The sequence below is a fragment of the Passer domesticus genome, chromosome 13, assembly GCF_036417665.1.
Source record: "Passer domesticus isolate bPasDom1 chromosome 13, bPasDom1.hap1, whole genome shotgun sequence".
Classification (NCBI taxonomy): domain Eukaryota; kingdom Metazoa; phylum Chordata; class Aves; order Passeriformes; family Passeridae; genus Passer; species Passer domesticus.
The window spans coordinates 3,192,102-3,212,389 of record NC_087486.1 but is presented as its reverse complement, the minus strand read 5'-3'; the positions used below and the strand labels follow the sequence as shown (position 1 = coordinate 3,212,389).

At 60.5% G+C, this 20,288-nt stretch overlaps 2 protein-coding genes across 3 annotated transcripts; both read right to left on the bottom strand.

The window, feature by feature from the left end:
* Nucleotides 1–38: 38 nt before the first annotated feature.
* Nucleotides 39–15,889, bottom strand: GRK6 (G protein-coupled receptor kinase 6). 2 transcript variants are annotated; one of them, XM_064387356.1, is made up of 16 exons: nucleotides 15,769–15,889; nucleotides 12,320–12,415; nucleotides 9,724–9,836; nucleotides 9,344–9,421; nucleotides 9,044–9,144; nucleotides 7,759–7,851; nucleotides 7,412–7,475; nucleotides 6,720–6,860; nucleotides 5,888–6,078; nucleotides 5,094–5,131; nucleotides 4,906–4,995; nucleotides 4,611–4,819; nucleotides 3,589–3,726; nucleotides 3,223–3,360; nucleotides 2,949–3,083; nucleotides 39–1,433 (listed from the first exon to the last, which is right to left on the bottom strand). In XM_064387356.1, the coding sequence occupies exons 1-16, from the start codon at nucleotides 15,818–15,820 to the stop codon at nucleotides 1,383–1,385; spliced, it is 1,728 nt and encodes a 575-aa protein (XP_064243426.1). In that variant the 5' UTR covers nucleotides 15,821–15,889; the 3' UTR covers nucleotides 39–1,382. The 2 variants fall into 2 exon arrangements, with proteins under 2 accessions (XP_064243426.1, XP_064243427.1); XM_064387357.1 differs by lacking the exon at nucleotides 39–1,433 and adding an exon at nucleotides 1,440–2,175.
* Nucleotides 15,890–17,204: 1,315 nt separating this feature from the next.
* On the bottom strand, nucleotides 17,205–20,158 carry LOC135280260 (alpha-2C adrenergic receptor-like). Its single transcript, XM_064388054.1, has one exon. The coding sequence runs from the start codon at nucleotides 19,914–19,916 to the stop codon at nucleotides 18,888–18,890; it is 1,029 nt and encodes a 342-aa protein (XP_064244124.1). The 5' UTR covers nucleotides 19,917–20,158; the 3' UTR covers nucleotides 17,205–18,887.
* Between the last annotated feature and the right edge of the window lie 130 nt (nucleotides 20,159–20,288).

Below are 20,288 nucleotides of genomic sequence, written 5' to 3'. Positions count from 1 at the left end.
AATACAAGGCACAGCAAATCTTTACACTTAACAAAAGGTTAAAAATTTAAATACTCTCCAACTTTAGTGCAAGGCAAGCAAATGATACCACAGGTCCAAGTAGGTGCTCAGCCCCCCTGGGGGGCCTGGCTCAGAATGAGCAGAGGCAGCAGCACACGCACACACGTGTGCACACACACACACACAGAAGGGACGAGTTATTGCTCAGGACACAGCTGGGACAGGTGTACACAAGAGGGGACAGGACAAGCTGAATGGAGAGGTGGGCTGCTCCCCACGGAGGGCTCCTGCCCGTGGGTGCAGGAGCTGTGCTGGCTCCCCACAACCCCTGGGGACACACACTAAGCTGGTCCCAGCCCGCTCACTTTTGGGTCACAGCTTCACATGACCCTGGGAGGGACATTCCCTTTATCACAGCTTTGCTCCCTGAGAGCAGGGTCCTTTATGTGTCTGCTCCTCCACCACCGAGCTGGGCCTGGGGACGGCCACACCTCTGGAATGCACAGGTCCAGAGCTGGTGGAACTCCTCTCTGCAGTGTGCCAGGATCAGACCAACCCTTTGGCCACAGCAGCAGCAGGTGCCCACCTGTGCCAGTGGTCTGCAGAGGGGCTCGGGATCAGCTCACTGCAGCTGGCAGCACGTGTGAGACGAGGCAGGAGGCAGCAGGCTCCAGCAGACAGGGACATGAGGACAAGGCAGTGACGCTCTGCTGCCAGGACGCGATGGCAGACGCTTTGGCACAGCACCTTCCTGTGCCTCGGGGCTGAGCAGAGGACTCCGCTGGAGCCAGGACACCTCAGCACGGCCAGAAAGGTCCAGGAAAGATGATTTAGACACCTCAAGGCACAGAAGGCCTCTGTCCAGGACTCCCTGGAACAAAGCTGGGAACGTCACTCCTCCCATAGGAGGACATTTGTGCCTGTGGCAGGGTGGGGGCAGTGCGGGCCCCCACCCATAGACTAAAAACCCACGTGTGATATGTACAGACCGACATATATAAATATACATCAAACCTGCGGCGCCGCTTCGGCACCGTGGAATGTGTCAGCAGAGCTGCTCCAGCCTGGCCTCGGCCCACGCTGGCACCATCCCTCCCTCCCTCCCTCCCTGGGCCCGGGACAGGAGCGGCAGCAGCACCAGCACCATCCCAGGTGGCAGATCTGGAAGCGTCCGGGTTTGTCTCAGGGCCTGCCCGTGGTCACAGGCACCTCAACCCGAGTCGTGTGCGGCTGCCAGCCTTGGAATCATCCTCACAGTCTTCACATACAGACGTATAAAACTGTAAACAAATCCACCTTGCGGGGCCACTGCGACCGTGTCCTTCAGGCTGGGCACTCGGGAGAGGCCAGGGGGTCCCAGGGGCTGGAGAACAGGCTGTGCTCTACAGCCGGGTGGGCTCTTCCTCGCTGTCGCTGCAGTTTCCACAACAGTCCTGAAGTCAGAAGGGCAAGGAGAGGGAGGAGGGAGGGAGAGAGGAGCACAGCAAGCAGAGGGTGAGCACGGTAACACAACCCAGCCTACAGCTGCCCTCTGGCAGGGATGGGCCAGGCTCCCTCCCAGCCCATGTGCAGGAGTTACATGGAGGCAGGAGGGGACTCCCAGACTGCAGAGAACAGTCCAGCTGCAGCTGGAGGTTCAGCCCCTGGCAGACAGACTGGTGAGCACACAGCTGGCTAGCTCAGAAGCTGTGAGGAAGCTGGGCTCCAGGGACTGCAGCCACCCAGGGACACAAGCTCAGTGCCAGCACAGACGCTCGGCCCCGCTCAGGGCTCAGCTGGCCACGAGAGCAGCTGAAGCCCTTTTTGCTGAAATGGGAGTCTGAGCACGGGGCAATGCCAAACCCTTCACAGTTTCTCAACCCTTCTGCGTGTCCCGGACATCCGGAGAGGAGTGAAGGAAACTTCCCTGAGCCCCCTGGGAGCAGAACTCCCAGCAGCAGCAGTGCAGGGGCAACTCTGGCTCAAGCTGAGGGCAAGGCCTCCCCCACAAAGGCAGCAAGAGCAGGGATGCTGGATTAGTGGCTCAGGGGGCAGTTAGAACAACAAGCAGGTTGTGCTCTGCCAGGGGAAGGGAACAGGCACTGAAGGACAACACTCCTCTTTCCCAGATCTTGCCATGTCCGTGGGCCACCGGGTATTTCCCTGAGCAGAGCAGCCAGGAGTGACTGCTCACCTCTGGAAAGAGAAAACACGTGGGAAATCACAGCTCAACCCCTTCTACAAACAGCTGCCCATCCTCTGGCAGGTCCTGCTGCCTCGGGAAGGGCTGGGTATCCCCAGAGCTGGCTCTGGCTAGGGCAGCTCACTGAACTGCAAAGCACAACTCGGAGCTTGCCAAGGAGCAGGAGTCAGCACCAGGTGGCTGAGTGGGTCCAGAGCCAACCATGCTGGAGTCCTACAGCTGCACACAGCTGCTGAGAGGCAGCAGGCCAGGCTTTGCCAGGCCTGGAAAGAAGGCAAAGACTGTCCTGGACAGAGGAAACAGGCAGACAAGCAAGCCCACAGCAGCTGCAAGACATTTCTGTTCTCCTCATCCCTCAAAAGAGCTGCTCTCTGCCTGGCTCAAGATCTGGCAGAAGTGCTCTGGGGAGGCCAGACAGCACATTCCAAGAGCAACAACTTGCTCAGGGATGGTATTATTCATGTCAGAAGGCAGATGATTAAATATTTTATAGTCTTCAGCATCCCTCTGCCTGGGTGATTCCAGCATGTTTAGCCAGGACACTCCTTTCCAGCCCCCTTAACTCCTGCCAGTCAGGCAAGGGCTGGCTCCCTGAAGCCTTGCACGGGTGCCCCAAAAGCTCTAGGCTCTGGCCACCCAGCACTAGGGGAGACTGCTTGCTGCCCTCTCGTGCCCACCTCCCTGCCAGCCCTGCCTGGCACAGGCAGGAGCAGGATCCCTGCTGCTGGGAGACTGGCTGGGGAGGAAACGCTGGGCAAACCCTTACCTGTCTGCTGAACAAGCGCTGAAGTAACCCTTTTTTGGGCTGTGGAGAAGGCTGCCCTTTCCAGTCCAGGTCTGGGGGCACTGTGCCATCTGTGCTAAAGACATTCAGCTCCTTAAAACACTCTGTCTCGATCATCTGCAAGAGGGAAAAGAAGGCTGCAGCAACTGTCATATGGAGCCCATCACCAAGAGCCCAGCAGAGCACGAGAGCAGCAGGGACAGCACAGGGACACTGCCCTCAGCCATGGTGGGCACAAGCAGGAGCAAAGACCCACCTCGTTCTGCCAAGGAATGGGCACACTTCCTGTAGCAAACTTCTGGTAGAAGTCGTTGTCTGTGGGCTCCAGCTCCACCCCTTTCACCGTGGAGAACTGCTCGATGTCCAGCACATCCTTGCAGTAGATGGCCTGGGGCTGTGCAGCACAAAGATTGCTCTAATGCCAGGCTCCACCTTGATGCCACCACCTCCAACTGCTGCTCATGGCTAAGCCAAGGCCACCTCTCCCTGCAGCCCAGAGCTTGCTGGACTCCTGTTCTGCCAGGCCCAGGGAAGGGGACGGGCCCCATCTCCCCATGCCAGGGCTCCCTCTTCCCTCGACAGCACCAGTGACTGAAAAGGTCAGGGACAGATGGGCACTTACATCTGGCTTGAAGGGAGGGTCCAGCATGCCTGCTTCCAGCCTCCTGAAGTTGAGGTGCTTGAAGAGAGGGTGTTCCTTCACTTCCTTGGCCCCAGCTCCTCGGCAGCCCAGGCGCTCCAAGGGGTCTTTGCACAGGAGCTGTGACACAGAGGAAATCAATGTCCTGGGTGAAGGGTGCAGCCCTGGGCTCCTGCAGTGTGTTCTAGGGGGAGCACAGGCCTGCTAGGCAGCTGGGCAAGGAATGAAGGCATTTGAATCCTCTTGTGCTGCCTTATCAGAAACAAGGGAAGCTGGCTGTCACCTCTGCAGGGAGCAGCCCTGGTGTTCTGCTGCTGCATGCACAGGAGTGAAGGACAGGGCTGTACAGCCATACCATGGTGCAGAGTGAAGGGACAGGGCTGCACAGAGGGAGTGAAGGGACAGGGCTGCACAGCCATACCAAGGTGCAGAGTGAGGGGACAGGGCTGCACAGTCGTACCATGGTGCAGAGAGTGAAGGGACAGGGCTGCACAGAGGGAGTGAGGGGACAGGGCTGCACAGCCATCCCAAGGTGCAGAGTGAGGGGACAGGGCTGCACAGCCGTACCATGGTGCAGAGAGTGAGGGGACAGGGCTGCACAGCCATCCCATGGTGCAGAGTGAGGGGACAGGGCTGCACAGCCATCCCATGGTGCAGAGTGAGGGGACAGGGCTGCACAGCCATACCAAGGTGCAGAGTGAGGGGACAGGGCTGCACAGCCATACCAAGGTGCAGAGTGAGGGGACAGGGCTGCACAGCCATCCCATGGTGCAGAGTGAGGGGACAGGGCTGCACAGCCATCCCATGGTGCAGAGAGTGAAGGGACAGGGCTGCACAGCCATCCCATGGTGCAGAGTGAGGGGACAGGGCTGCACAGCCATCCCATGGTGCAGAGAGTGAAGGGACAGGGCTGCACAGCCATCCCATGGTGCAGAGAGTGAAGGGACAGGGCTGCACAGCCATCCCATGGTGCAGAGTGAGGGGACAGGGCTGCACAGCCGTACCATGGTGCAGAGGGAGCGGGCGCAGGGCGAGAACTTCTCCGAGTACTCCTCCTGCACTTCCTTCACCAGGCGCTCCACCTCCTCCCGTTTGATCTTCTTCTTGCGCTGCTGGAAGGGGGACTGGCCCTCGATCATCTCATACACCAGGCAGCCCAGAGCCCACCAGTCTGGGCTGAACGTGTAGCGCTCGTTCTTCACCACCTCGGGAGCTGCGGGGGAGCAGCGGTGAGGGATGTGTGAGGCCAGGGAGAGCTCATCTTTTGAATAATTTTTTGCTTAAAGCAGGGTCACTTACCCATGTAGCCAACTGTCCCCACCCGGCCCTTGATTGTTTGGCCCTCTGGCACATGCACAGCCAGTCCCAGGTCTGAGATACGGATGTGACCTGCACAGAGGAGGGGACAAGTTAACAGGACAAAGTCGGGGGGCAGTGGCAGAAGCTGCCAAAACCACAGGGCTCAAGCAGAGTAAGAAGAAACTCACCATGGTCATCCAGTAATATGTTCTCTGGCTTCAGGTCCCTAGGATGGAAGGGACTTGATTAGCAAGAAGCCTGTTGTCAAAGCAAAGGGCACAAGCAACAGCCACATCTCAAGTCACAGATAACTTTAGGATGCAATGCCCCTGCCTTGGGCACACAGAGAACCTTCCCCTCACCCTCTGCCCCAGAGCTGACCCTGCAAGCTCTCGCCTCCTGGGCAGAGAGGTGGAACACAACCTTCAACCCTCTGCACTGAGCCTGAGGATGGTTCCCTCTTTGCAGGTGCAGAACTGCAGAATGGAGCAGGCCACACAAGTGAGAAGGAGCAGAGTCTTCTCTGCTTATCCTGCCCCAGGGCAAGGAAGGACCAGAAGGGACTTCCTGGCCAGTGTTTAGCCATGTTATCCTAACACTGCATCACGCCCCTGTGAGTACAGTCAATCCACTTGTTTTCCCTCCTCCCCAGCCCTTGAGCACGTTGGGGCAGCCCACCCTCCTTTGTTCTAGTGTCAATACTGCCCAGGGAGCTCAGTGCCTGCCCTGAGACATTCACAGCATGATCACATCCTGTTCTTGGCGACCATTTACCAGCACAAGGAAGCCAAGCTAAGGTCTCCCTTTCTCCCACAAGATCAGCTTTCTGTTCTCAATTCCTCTCACTCAGCTCTGTGCTGCTTTCAAGCCTGAGCTTATTTTGTTGAGCAGACAGACCCAGCTGGGCTGGTAAGAGCAGCAGGAACCCTCTTGCTGCTGCAGGCCCTACAAGCTCTCCCAGCAGGGACCAGGCAGCACGCACCTGTACACTATCCTCTCCTGGTGCAAGTCCTCCAGGCCACAGCAGATCTCAGCAGCATAGAAAGCTGCCCGGGGCTCCTCAAAACCAGCCTCTCCCATGTGGTAGATATGGAACTTGAGGTCCCCTCCATTCATGAGGGTCAGCACTAGGCAGAGAGCATCTTTAGTTTCATATGCATAGGCTAAGCTCACCTGCAATTCAGGGCAGAAAGGCTGTTAGAAGACACAGCTGGAAGAGGGAGGTGCCCACACTCCCATGGACACTTTGCCACCCAAGCAGCCACTCACAGGCTCAGGGCTGGGCCTTTGCCAGCACAGGAGGAACTGTGTGAACCCATGGCAGTACCCAGCACACCCCCAGCTTTCCTCAGGCAGGGAGGACACTTTCCCCAAGGCAAAGCTGCTTCCCTCCAAGGGCAAGGCAGCACTCAACAGCAACATTGGGGCAGCATCTGATGAACCCTCTGCAAAGGGAGGCTCAGGCTTTCCACACCTCCCAGTCACACAGCTCAGGGCTGGGCTTCTCCCCAGACCACTGCCTGGAGAGACAGTTCTCACTGTTTGCTTGTGCCCCAAAAGTCACAAAGGCACCTGTAACACCAGATGGGTGTTTGGGGCTGACTCTGGGGGCATTTACAGCATGTTGTGGAGGCAGTAAAGGTCCTGCCAGACCCCAGCCTTATGAGAGATGTGCAGCCACCAGGACCTTGCACCATGGGCAGAGCCTGCTCCTGCCTCTCCACACCAGGTGAGGAGCACAGAGGTGCCAGGCTGGCTGGTTGGAGGAAGAATCCAGCATTGCAGCAAAGTGAGAGCAATTCCTATGTACTTACTACAAACCTACTGTTCACTTTTTCCAGGATCTGCTTCTCATTCAGGGCCATGGCTTCTCCTTTCCTCTTTTTGATCCGTTTCTTCTCCAGTTTCTTGCAGGCATACATCTTCCCTGTGGCACGCACTTGGCAGGCACACACCTGGAGGGAGAACAAGGCTCAGCACCCTCCTATTTCCAGAGTGGGGGTCTAGGTTCTGCTCTCAGAAAGAGGCTCAGGAAGGCAAATAAGCCCATTGTCAAAGCAAAAACACAGTGACAGCTCCAGATGTTACAGAGAAGCAGGAGCCAGCTCTGATGCCTCAAACACCTTTAGCAGCACCATGGCTGGTACCCAGGAAGACAGAAGGCCTCTCCATAAACAGAAGGAAGCACTGCAGGAAGCCTTCAGGAGTGCAGTTTGCCCTGTTGAGACACAGGGAACTGACCTGACTCTGCCCAGTTAGCAGCAGGCACCACAGGGCTCGTGCCACCAGCCCCACACAGCACCTCCCACACCTCCAGCACCTGGACAGAGCTGAGCTCCTGCCTCTCAGGGAGAGCTGACAGCTCACACAAGGCCCAAAGCACAGAGCCCCCACAGCCAGCAGCACCTGCCTCCAGGTGCTGGATGGCCAACCCAGGTCTGCCTCTGGCAGCAGGCGACAGGGGCTGCCTGGCACCCTGCATGCAGAGGAAACAGTGGTTACTCACCTCCCCAAAACCGCCCTTACCCAGCACACGGTACTGGCGGAAAGTGTTTTTGGTCACTGGCTGCCTGTGAGGGAAAGGAAACCAGAGTGAGACGTGGGCAATGAGAGAGCTCCACGCCCTGGCCTGACAGACTGTGGCTCACCCCAAACCCCTGCTCAACCCAGCCTTGCCTCTCCATGAGGGAAGCAAGGCTGGGGCTGCTGCTGGTGCCAGCAAAGGGCCCTGAGGGACAGCAAAGGCCAGGCTCTTGGCTCCTGCCCCAGGGCCCAGATGGGAAGGAACCCCAGGGACCCCGGGGCAGGCTGTGTGAGGAGGGTGCAGGTCTCCCAGAGGTGAGGGAGTGTTACCTTTCCAGCCATTTCCACTGCAGGAAGCGGTTGAAGTACAAGCTGTCGAGGTAGTCAGCAAAGGGAGCCACGCTCAGGTAGTCGTGGATAAGCCTAGGAGAGAGCAGAGCCAGCACGGTTCCTGAGAGCTGGGCACAGCCCAGCAGCCCCAGGAAAGAGGAGGTGAACACCCCAAAAGGCTTTGCCATCCCTCACGCAGCCCTGGCACAGAAAGCCTGGCTCCATGCTAAGCCTGATGCAAAGGAAGGTGCGTTGGAGGTACCACTGTGACAAATGCAGCGCCCTGGGACCCGGCTGGCACTGCTAATTGTGGCCTCCTGGCATCAGCCAGGGCTGCAGGACAAAGGGGGACAACGGGACTCTGCAATTGCCCCTCTGCTCACAGGGCAAACCTGCACACAGGCTGTAATCAGCTGCTAGCAACATTCAGCACCGGGTGCTGAGCTGTTCACCATCAGATGAATATCCAGCACAAAAGGCCACAGGGATCCTGCTCCAACGAGCTAAGTGCCTTGGAGAGCAGTGCCAGGGCTGCCCAGCAGAGTGAGGAGCCTTAGACACAGTGTCTAGACTGGAAACACGCATCAAGGGGAAGCGATGGGCTCTCCCCTTTCAGAGCCTGCCAAGAGCAGGCAGGGCCCAGCCCGGAGGCTCTGCATTCAGACACGACACTGCTTACCACACACGGAGCCAACGCTCCCCAGAAGGCTGCAGCAAATGTGTTGCCACAGCCCTGCTCTCAGTTAGGCAACACACTCCAGCTACTGTGCAGGGAGGGGTGAGGCTGCAAGCCCAGCTTGCCCAAGAGCTTCCGCTTCACGCGCGGAGCCGGGACCGCGGCCACCGCTCCTGCCATGGGAACAGAGCTGACCTTGGACCCCTGCAGCAACAGCCAGTAACCCAGCCACAGCAGCCACTGCTGCAGCAGGCAGGACAGGACAGCTGGCACACTATGGCCTCAGCTCAGCAGGACCCTGCAAGGTCCTGGCACAACACTGGGAATAGCACTGGTACAGGGTCTTCCCAAATGGCAACTCCAGCTGGGAGGACTGACAGAGGTTTCTGCAGCAGTTCATGGCTCCCAGACATCATCTCCCAAGATACCCTTGTGCTCGCTTTCGTGGAGCTGGGCTGCAAACTGCTGGCCCAAAACTCCCCAGGCCCCAGCCTCAGCACCAGCTCTCACTCTCCCAGAGGAAGGGATCACGGGGGACAAGATGAGTGAGCTGCAGATCATCCCTGTGCCATGTGTGACCTGCAGGCACAGCCCAGCCCTCCAACTTACTTAGTGCATTCCTTGAAGAGCTCCTTAGAAGGTTCCTGCTCCAGCCTCTCACAACAGGCATCCACCAGTTGTGAGGGAACTTCAGGCACGTGGTCCTCACTCTGGGGACAAAGGGATGGAGTCAGACACAGGGAGCAGAGCGCAAGGGTCCTGCTTTAGGGTCAGTGGGTAAAGCAGTGTGGCAGCTTGTGAGGTGGTGTGGTGGCCCAGCAGGTTGGCTGTGGCAGGACATGAGCAATGTCAGCTGTTGGCTTTCCAACTGTTCTACCCTTTCAGGCAGCAAACAACACTTTTACTCACGTTTGGCTTCAAGTACTTTTCAATCAGGTGCTGCCCACATTCCTTCCTCTTCTCATCTGGAGCCACTTCGTACCCTGCCTGGAGAGAGCAGTGTGAGGGGCAGCTCCAGCCAGAAACCCTGTCCTGCTACTGGGCAACAGCTGTGGAGCAGCAACACCCTCTGCCCAGTTTCCCAAGCTTTCCTTGAAAACCAGATCTCCAGCAAACATCTCCCTAAGCAAAGGCCCAGCCCTATATGGGCTCCGACTCACAGGTTTTTCCTACAGGAAAACCCTATTGCCCAGAAGTACCTGCTGGAGCACCCAGCCAACCACTTCATGCCCAGGGTGTCAGGAACATCCCTGCCTCCCCCAATGAAGCCTGATGGGCTTTGCTCTTACCACAGCATCCAGGAACTTGACGCAGCGTGAGAGCTCGGGGCGCGTCTCGCAGAACTGCCGGAAGAGCATGTGCCCAATGGGCTGCTTCTCGCACAGGCTGTGGTAGTCCCGCTCTGCAAACGAGCACAAGGTCACCCCACCACATCCCAAAGGAGCAGTCCCAGCCCAGGCAGCCCTCGGGGTGCTGTGACTGCTCAGCTGGGCTGCTGACAGGTGCCACCAGGCTGGGACTCCCAGGAGAGTGAAGCACATCCAGTGGGACAAGGGACATTGCTGAGGTTTTACACTCCCCCATGGAAGATGCTCTTCCATGAAAGAGGATTGACCTGCTGCTCTGTTCAGCCTGAACCTCTTGTTCCTAGCAAAGGACCTCCATAACAGCTGCTTGCCTAAAGGTTCTCTTCTCTCTCCACAGAGATCAACCAACTACTCCAGACACAACTTTCCTTGGAACATGAGGAGCACACCAAGCTTATCTCAAGGAAGATCTTCCAGGCCAAGAGTTGCTCTGATGACTCCTTCAAACCACTTGTGTTCCCAAAGGCCCTGCTGGAAGCAGCAGCATCAAGATGGGAGGCACCATTCCCACAGATGCCTTGCTGATGTACACACAGCAGTCAGAACTCCCCTCTCCACAGGACAGCCACTTGCTCGTACATCAACTCTTGCAGATTCCTCCTACCCCTCTCTGAACTCTGGCAGCCCACGCACAAACGCCTTTGACTATCCAGAGCAATTCCAGTTCTCTGCTTTCTTCCTCCCCTTCCACTCACGAGACGTCTGATCCCAGGCCAGAACACATTTCTGTGACAGCCACTGCCACCGAGGGCTGTGGTGCTGTGCTGCTCTGTGCCTGCAGAGCAGATGTGCAGCCACGCAGGGGATCCCAGCACGGGGCACTCCCAGCCTTCCCCTCCCTGTGCAGCAGTTTCTCCCGAGGAAGCTGCAGCTTCCTGAGGGTGCAGGAGAGTGCAGAGCCAGGCTGTGGTGGGGGAGGAGGTGGCCTCACCAGCTCCGCCGCACCAGCCGGTTTCCTTGTGTCTGCAGGGGAAGGAGTTCCCTTCAGCTGGGGAGGACCAGAATTTGCTGTCGGCGAGATCAGAAGCTTTCAGCTGCCCTGCTCGCTGCCCAGGCTCACACGAGGTTACTCCCTGTGGTTAGGGCACAAAAAGCTTAATTCTGCAATGGGCAACCAGCCCACTGTGCCCACTGTCCTGCCAAGACTCTGGGATAGGAAAGAAATGCCTTTCCAGAAACTATGAGGTGAAAAGAAAGACAGCCCAGCCAAAGAGTGCCCAAGCACAAGGAACAGGGTCATCTCTGCCATGGGAAAACCAAGAGAAACTGCTGCCACCTGGGTCAGAGCACTGCTCATGTGCCTCTCACCAGGGGAAGTGAGACACGGCTGGTGACAGCCAGTGGCTGAGAGGGACTTGCTTCCCAAATCTTCAAAAGGTCACTGTCCTGGATAGTAGGACAGCAGGCACAGGGACCACCAGCACTCACCGCTGGCAAACGGGTGAAGTTCAGTGCTGGAAAACACCATGACAGCCACAGGAAGGGTGGCTGCAGGCACAGGGTGGACAAAAGCTGAGGGAAAGCTCTGCTGAGGACGCTGCAAGTCAAAGAAGGGGTTTGGACGGTCAAGATGGGAGCTGCAAGGAGAGCCCAAGCCTAAGCCCTGTGCAGCTCTCAGACCTTGCTCCAGAGAGGCAGCCAGCAGCAAATCCAAGGCTGGAGTCACCATACAGCCACTCTGGCTGTGAAGCCAGCCCCGAGAGATGGTGCACAGGTTGTGTGGCAGAGGGAGGTGGGAACAGCCTGCACTCTGAACTTGAGGGTTACAGTGTGGATGAGTGAGGTCGAGGTTCTCCAAGTACTACACTTCCATGGGGGCCAAAGGACTGCCAGGACTTGGGCAGGGCAGAACTGGGAATTTGAGCTGCAGAAACCTCCCAAACCCATTCATTTCAGTGACACCTGTTCTGAAACAAGGCCAGTGTTGTGCCACTCTCCAGCTGGCAACTATATCCGGATTGAAAACTTAAACAAGCTCTCCTCTTCCCAGGAAGCAAAGCACTGGCACCCTCTGTGCCCCAAAACAATTTCACATGATCTCAGCACCAAGCCTGCTGCACAAACAACATTAAAACCATGAAGAGTACAAAGTACAGAATGAAAATGACAGGCCAAGCCCTGCTCAACGCCAGTTCTCATCCACTCCACACAGCAAGAACCCAGTTTGCCTGGGAAGAGCTACTGCTCGAATGTTAGAAGCTGAGGCCTGTGGAGCTGAGCTGAATCCAGCCAGGGAGAACAGGGAACCTTATCAGGACCTTTGTTGTTTTTGCAAAGGCACCCCAGAGTGACACTCCAACACTGCAGCATGGAGCAGGTCTGTGTGCACACAAGGTGATGTTCCCCTAGTGAAACTCATCACAGCCTCGCAGGTGTGTGGCTACATCATCAGCCATTATCTACCCATTATTTCTTCCCTAGCTCTGAACTCCAAGGAATCCTGGCTGGGATTTGCCCTGTTACATGTCCCTGACACTCAGCTTGGGGTGCACAACTCGCACCAAGCCCTGCATCTCACCCAGGGTTTGCCGAAGGTCCTCGCAGAGGCTGATGTGGGGGAACTGCAGCATCTGGCGCCATTTCTTGCTCTTGCCTTTCCTGTTTCCTCCACCACCTGCAGGGCACACAAAATCAATACCATGAGTCAGGAAGCAAAGGTGTCTGACTGCACCCTAGCCTTGCCTCTAAGTCCAGGCAAGGAAAACAAGACCGACGTGGTAACACCATCTCCTGGTGGGACCAAAGTGTTGGAGCCTCGACTGGAAACGGACAGACCAACCTCTGGCTGCTGAACAAATCCCAAACAAGACCTTGAAGACCTTTCGTGATGGGAGAATCCCACCGGGGGCAGGAGTGTCCACAGCCACAGCAGTTCTTGGCTCCCAGGCCTCTGCATAACTAATCACCCCTCCAGGCCATGCCTTGCTCGGTGTGAAACTCTTCCTGCTGCAGTAACGCCACCTACTCATTCCAGACTGATTGCTTACTCCAGGGAGGGGCTCTCACATGGAGGACATGAAGCTGGGAGACAGGAATTCCTGCTCTAATCCTGCCTCCACAGACAACTCGCTACATTGCCTGGGGCTCATCGCTTCAGTTTCCCACCTCTGAAGTGGGGACACTCCCACCTTTCTCCAGAGATAAGCCAGCCTCAGAAAATCCAGATCCAAGAACCAGGTATTGCTCCAGCTTCGACTGCTGGAGGAAATGCCCAGTGCTGTAGGACAGGGTGGGAAAGCTTCTAGATAGACCAAAAAAATTTACATCACAGCAAGCACTAAGTACGGATTGCTGGGATCAGCCAACCTCCCGGGACTGCTTTCCCAGTGCCAACACACACAATTTCCCACCTCTCTTTGGAAATTCATTAAATCACCCTGCCAAATTCGGGCCAAGAGTTGGGCCCAAGGCCCGGCCTTCTGAAATCACACAGGGGCTGAACATAATGTTGAGAAACACTCTCATAACGCTTTCCTCCACTGCAGAGGCAGCTCAGCCCCAACCCCTGGGCACAGCCCCTGGCATCCAGCACGGAGAACCGGGTGGGATTTGGGGCCACCCTGCTCAGCCTCAGCAGTGCCAGCCCCGGGGCCCTGCACTGCATCTGCCCCGCAGCAGCAGCAGCTGGGCTGCACGATTGTACAAACTCAGGAAGGAAGTGACTCAAGGGTGAGCGGGGCTGGAAGAAACCAGCGGCGCAGGCACCTTCTTGTCAGCCTCAGCGAGGTGGAGAGGCCAGGGGAGGACAGGCCATGCTCACCCCCAGAGAGCTCAAGGAAAGGCAGGGCAAAGCCCCACGGCACCCGGAGGTTGCGTTTCCTTGAGTTGTTTGCTTTGAAAGGAGGCTCCAGCGCCCTTCTCCCCCGCCCTCCCAGCACTGCCACAGTCCCGCGGGGAGCTGGGCTCCTGCACAGCAACTCCCCAGCACCCCTGGGAATGGGGATGGGGCAAGGGATGGGCTGCCTCCACCCAGAGACCACCAGGAGCCAGCTTCAGGGCTGGGTGATGGATGAGAGCTGGTTTGTTGTCCCTCTGTCAGGGCAAGGGGGACAAGGATCCTTCCCTGGGCCAGACCAAACAAAGGGCATGGTCATGCTGTGGAGCAGCTGAAGGTGGTGGTCAGCAGCCCCACAGCACATTCCAGCTCAGCTCTGCACTCCCACACCAACCTGGGAAGCTCCAAAAAGGCTGGGCTGGAGCTAAGGACCCAGCCCTGTTGGTTGTGGCCTGCAAAGCAGCTGTGTCCTGTCACAGAAGCTGTCTGAGCTTACCCCAGTGGCCACCACGGCCACTCAGCCACAGGTGGCAGGCAGCATGGACACGTGTGGCTCTCACAGCCCCAGAACTACCTGGCACAAGTGGGACACCGGGCTGTTTCTGCCCACTGCTGCCGAGGGAGAGGCACCAGGAGCAGCAGGAGCAGCAGCGTCCAGCACCTCGTGCTGCATCAGTGCCAGAACTCCATTCCCCAAGGGCACCACTGGAGCCAGTCCCCGGTCACTCCGTGTGAAGCTGGGCCTCCTGCCTGGAGGTCACAAACCCTGCTGCTTGGTTTTGAACCAAACCTTGCCATTATGAACCCGACCGTCACGGTCCACCACGGTCACTGTGCCAGGAGTACTTATACTTAGCCTGGTTTTCAAGCAGCTTGGAAATGTTTCTGCCCGTGCAAATTTAATTTCGCTGCTTTTTGCTCCCACAAATCTAATCTCCAAAGGCCTCTAACTGGATTTCAGCGGGGCTCTCAGGCTCCAGCATGGCTCGGTCTGGCCAGCTGCACCCACGGGGCAGGGGGGACCGTGCTTCCCCACCCCATTTGTGATTTAATGAACTCATGGATGCCCGGCTGAGGCGGATCCTCCGTGCAAAGGACCAGCGTGAGACTCCCCATCCCCTCCCGAGGCTTCTCCACGCAGCTCCCCGGCATCCTCAGGACAGCCAGGCTGCATCCCACATGGGGGATGGAATTCAGGGTGGCCCTGGAGCAGTGGGAGCGCTGCGGGCCCGCAGAGCCCCGGGACCCCGCAGAGCCCCGGGACCCCGCAGAGCCCCGGGACCCCGCAGAGCCCCGGGACCCCGCAGAGCCCCGGGACCCCGCGGAGCCCCGGGACCCCGCGGAGCCCCGGGACCCCGCGGAGCCCCGGGACCCCGCAGAGTCCGGGACCCCGCAGAGTCCGGGACCCCGCAGAGCCCGGGACCCCGCGGAGCTCCGGGACCCCGCAGAGCCCCGGGACCCCGCAGAGCCCCAGGACCCCGCAGAGTCCGGGACCCCGCGGAGCCCCGGGAGCCCCGCAGAGCCCGGGACCCCGCGGAGCCCCGGGAGCCCCGCAGAGCTCCGGGACCCCGCAGAGCTCCGGGACCCCGCAGAGTCCCGGGAGCCCGCAGAGCCCGGGACCCCGCAGAGCCCCGGGACCCCGCAGAGCCCCGGGAGCCCGCAGAGCCCGGGACCCCGCAGAGCTCCGGGACCCCGCGGAGCCCCGGGACCCCGCGGAGCACCGGGACCCCGCAGAGCCCCGGGACCCCGCGGAGCTCCGAGACCCCGCAGACGGGCCCGGGGCTGGTGTGAAGGCGGCGGACGGGTGGGGCTCCCCGCCGCACTTTCGGGATCGGCCCGTGCGTGGGAAGCAGCAGTTTACCAGACTGAAATCAACTTTTTTTTCCCCTCCTCCGGCCCCCGGAGCTGCCCGTGCCCCGTACCGCGGGAGCAGCCCCGGGAGCGGGCACGGCGGGGCGCGGCCGGGGCGATCCGCACCGGGGAGCAGCGAGGCCGCCCGGGACGGACCCAGCACGCCCGGAGCGAGCACAGCCCCGGGGCGGGGCAGCCGAACGCCCGTGCCCAGCCCGCGCCGCCACCTCCCCGCTGCCCGCCAAGGCCGCGGTGCCCCGGGAGGGACCGCCCCGGCCGAGCCCCGGGGCGGCACCACCGCGGCCCGGGCCTGCCGCCGCGCCAGCTGCGGCGCCGCTCACCTTCGCGGGCCTTGAGCAGGACGGTGTTGGCGACGATGTTCTCCAGCTCCATGGGCCCGCGGGCGCCGCCGCCTCCCGCCGGCTCCGCTCGCCGCGCTCGGCCCGCGCCCGCCGCCCCCCGCCGCCGCCGCGCCCCGCCCCCCGCGCCCCGCCCGGCCAATGGCTGCCCTCGCTCCTCCCGCGCCGCGCTCCCATTGGCCCGCCAGCTCAGGAAGCCCCGCCCCCTCCGCGGCGCCACCGCCCTCCGGTTGGCCCCGCGAGGTGCGGCGGGAGGGGCGGGACCAGAGTAGTGACGTCATCCGGCGGACATCGGCGACGCGCTGCCGGGACGAGGGGGCGGGCGCTGATTGGAGGGCGAGATGTCACTCAGGGGGAGCCGCGAGCGGATTGGCAGAGAGTGGAGGACTCCCACACCGGGAGCCCCGCCTCTCGCATCGTCTGATTGGGTGTGGGGCTGCCACTCAGCCGCAGAGCGAGTTGTGATAGGGCGGTCTGTGGTGGGTGGGGCCCACAGGTTGGGTATTAATGAGCGCCGGGGCGCAGCGGAGTCCCGGTCCCGGGGGTGCCTCGGATCCCTCCCGGTACCTCGGGCGGGGCTGTCTTTGAGATGTCCCGTGCTCTCCTGGCAGAGCCGGTTACGTGTTTAGGGGAGCCATGCCACCTCCGCGGCCTCAGTAAAGTCCAGCAGCCGCGCGTGTGTCCCGGTGTCCCGGTCGCGGGGCCGTGACCCGAGCTCCGGTGCTGTGCCCCTTTCCGCGGTCACCGCTGCCGTGGGGGTTTGGGTTTTCTCATCCCCCAGTGCAGCTCATGTGCCGTTCTGGTGTGTGAGCTCCCGCCAGTTTCTTTCCACCAATTACTCCCTCTAAAAGCCATTTTTTAAACTTATATAAAAATTAACAGCAGCGTTACCGTGTCTGAGGAAGGGCTGTGCTGTGGGAACCCCTCCCCACCTGCTGCCCTGCAGAGCTGTACTCGAGCGCCCCTCCATGAGCCCCTCACTCCCCTGCCCATCTCCCTGCCTCTGCTGGCCACAAACCGCTCCTAAATCCCCTTAAAGCGAGCGGTGTGTGCCCTGCTCTGTGCTGCTCCCGGCCTTGGGGGGAGGACATCGCCTCTGCCTTCCCACAGCCTGGTTCTCTCGCCCCAGCCCAGGGGGATGTCTCCTTCCCGCTGGGGCTGGCCAGGGCAGGGAGCAGGTGATGGGCAGGTCCCTCCCTGGTGTCTGCCAGTGGCAGTCTGGGCCCGTGGCAGGGCGGATTTTGGTTGTAATGCTCAGGTTGAGGATGATAATAACAGAAATCACTCCAAGCACTCACTGTCCGTGCTGCTGTGCTCTTCAGCATCCACTGGAAATCGGATGCCACATCGTCAGGGTATGAGTCTGCAGCGATTGGGGGCAGGAGGAGGATGCTTTGCCCTGCCACACCTCGGGGGTAATCTCTCTGTCACTGCCTGGAGGGATGAGCTCAGGGTGTGAGAGCTCCTCTTTTAGAGCTGCTTTCCTTCCAAAGTGTTTATTTTGAACTTCAAACGAGGTAACTCTGTTCCCATCCATTTCCAGCATTAACCCTTGGGCTGCTGTTCTCTGTTCCCTCCCACCTGGCGTTCTGCAGCACCTTTCCCATCACTGACAGGACTCAGGGACAGCGGGGGGCACATGGGGCAGCACCAGTGGCCAGAGGATCCTGATGTCCCCGGCAGATCCAGCAGCAGCTCAGGTGGAGCAGCTGCCACTCTGTGTTTTAGCAGAGTGTGCTGCTCCTGTGTGCCCATGCCCGGGAGGATGGAGAGTGCCTGGCACCCTGCTGGCACCAGGGTGGTGGCCAGGGCACTGGGAGAACTGGCCTGGCCGTGTCCCCACTGGCTGCCCTCGTCTGGGTATTTTTAGAAGCAAAATGTTGTTCAGTGGTGAGAAGGAGAAGGGAGGGGAAGCTGGGTGGCAGCGATAGGGCAGCTCCTTCCGCGGGCAGTGCCCGTGCAGCTCCAGCCCCGGGTCAGACCCCTCTGAGAGCCAGCACCAGGACCCATCCCAGCCCATCCCACTGGGAGCCTCTGCTGGCTCCAGAGCTCACTCCTGAGCCTCCCCACACTGGGGATCCTCACTGCTGCCAGTGCCCCCTCCCCATCCAGCCCCCCAGAGCCCAGCTGAGCTGCACCCACCCTGGAAGGGGCTGCGAGGGCTGGCGGGGACCAGTGTTCCTTGAGCTCCAGCTCCCAGGCGCCAGCAGCTGTTTTTAGCCCAGAGAAAGTCCAATGTTTTGAGATTTTCTATTTTGAGCAGCAGAGCTGAAGAAGTGGAGCAGCCCCTGACCTCCGGGTGTCTGTGCAGAGCGAGGCAGGCAGCCAGGCAGGGGGGTGTGGGGCGGTTTCTGCCCCCCAAGGGGGATGTGGTTGTCCCTGGGTCTTCGCCCCACAGCTGCCTCTGTGGCCTCTTGCACGTCAGGCTGTGCTGGAGCCTGTTCCCATTCGATCCCATCTCTGACACTCCCCCAGGGGAGAACAGATTTCTGGCTCTGGGATGTCATTCCTGCTTTCCCTCCTGCAGCAAGATCCCAGCACAGTCCCCGAGCAGGATGTGGGGTGTTCCACGCCAGGCCTGCAGCCCTTGTACCCCACCGTGGGTCTGTGTGTGCCCTCACAGAGCCCCCATGGCACAGCACAGCTGGCATGTTCCCAGCGGGGACAGAGAGGGACAGGGCTGCCGTGGTGGCACAGCCAGCTCAGCCCAGTGCTGGTGATGCTGGTTTTGTCTCCTTGCAGCAGCCATGGGGTCCATCCCCTACACGACAGAGTGCTGGGGGACACAGACATTCATCTGGGAGTGGGGAGGGCTGGTACTCACTGGAGCTGCCACAGCAAGTTGTCACCACCACCGCTGCAAGGCACATGCGTGGGGTGATGCGGGTGACAAAAGGTGCTGGCGCTTGGTGCCTCTTCCTGGGCTCCCTGGAGGCAGACACCAGCCCCAGGCACAGCATCTGGTCTCGTTTTATTCAATCCTGCATTTCCAGAAGCCCCTTGAGCTGCACACTGGCACTGCCATCCAGGGCTGTGCTGGGGCCAGGTGCCGTGAAGGCTGAGCAGGGCCGGGGCCGTGTCCCCGGTGTCCCAGCGCGTCCCTAAGTGCGGTGCCGGTGCGGGACGGCGAGGAGCCGGCGGAAGGCAGCGCGGAAGTCCCGGTTAAAGAGCGTGTAGATGAGGGGGTTGACGCTGCTGTTGCAGTAGCCGATCCAGAAGAAGAAGTTGAAGAGCGGCTTGGAGACGTGGCAGCCCTGCCCGCAGAGAGCGCCCAGGCTGTAGGTGAAGAAGAAGGGGAACCAGCACAGCACGAAGGCGCCCATCACCACGGCCAGCACGACGGTGAAGCGCCGCTCCCGCGCCCGCACCAGCCGCCGGCGGCACAGCAGCACGCTCTGGTGCTGGCTCCGGCGACGCCATCTCAGCATCCCAACACCCGACGCCTTTCCATCGCCGCTGGCGGGGCGCGGGGAGCGGGCAGCCAGCAGGGCGGCCGTCCGCCGGGCAGTCAGGCGGTAGATGCGGCAGTAGACGGCCACCATGACGAGGCAGGGCACGAAGAAGGAGGCGGCGCAGGAGGCCAGCACGTACCAGGTCTCCTGGCTCAGCTGGCACTCCCGCCCGGCCGGCCGCGGCCGCAGGAGCGGCGGCAGTGCCACCAGGGCCGCCGCCGCCCACACCGCCCCGATCATGCCCTTCACCCGCCGCGGGCTGCGGCGCAGGTTGAGCCGTGCCGCCCGTGTCACGGCCCAGTAGCGGTCGAGGCTGATGGCACAGAGGTGCCCGATGGACGCCGTGCAGAGCAGCACGTCCAGCGCCAGGTACAGGCTGCACCACAGCCCGCCAAAGTACCAGTAGCCCATCACCTCGTTGGCCAGCGAGAAGGGCAGGACGAGGACGGCCACCAGGATGTCTGCCGAGGCCAGGGACACGAGGAAGAGGTTCTGTGGGGCTTGCAGGGCCCGGCTGGTGGAGATGGCCACCACCACCAGAGCGTTGCCCACCAGCGTGGCCAGCAGGACGGACAGGGCTGCCAGCAGGATGAGCCCCGTGGCTGCGGGCGAGTGAGGGGCACTGCCAGCGCCGCTGCCGTTACCGGAGGCGTTGGGAAGGGCGCTGGCTGGCTCCATGCTGGCCCGGCCCCTCCAGCAGATGAAGCCCCATGGAGCTTTCCCCCACCCTGCTCACCGGTCCCGAAGCGGCTGCGGGCGCAGTCCCAGCATCGCTGAGTCCCCGGGGGGTTCTCCCTGCTGCCAGCACTCCTGCACGGACCCGGGCTGGTGACGAGGTTGTCCTGGCCCAGTGGTTGCCCGGCTGGGCATGCAGGACAGCAGCAGTGCTGGGAACACCGAGAGGCTCCCACGGCAGCGCTGCTGGCTCTGCTGGTCCCAGTCTGGAGGAGGGAGGGCGGGAAGGAGGGAGGGAGGGAAGGGTGGGCCGATATCACTGGCAGGAACCCAAACATCTGTGGGCAGTGGGAGAAGCTGTTATTGCCACTTAAA

What these genes read in the sequence shown, in the direction of transcription:
- GRK6 (XM_064387356.1), bottom strand. Translation starts at nt 15,820, where the DNA reads ATGGAGCTGGAGAACATCGTCGCCAACACCGTCCTGCTCAAGGCCCGC. An exon ending in AAGTGAACAGTAGGTTTGTA is followed by an intron (nt 6,079 to 6,719) that starts GTAAGTACATAG and finishes CCTGAATTGCAG; the next exon opens with GTGAGCTTAGCCTATGCATA. An exon ending in CCATTCCTTGGCAGAACGAG is followed by an intron (nt 3,084 to 3,222) that starts GTGGGTCTTTGC and finishes TCCCTCTTGCAG; the next exon opens with ATGATCGAGACAGAGTGTTT.
- LOC135280260 (XM_064388054.1), bottom strand. Translation starts at nt 19,916, where the DNA reads ATGGAGCCAGCCAGCGCCCTTCCCAACGCCTCCGGTAACGGCAGCGGC.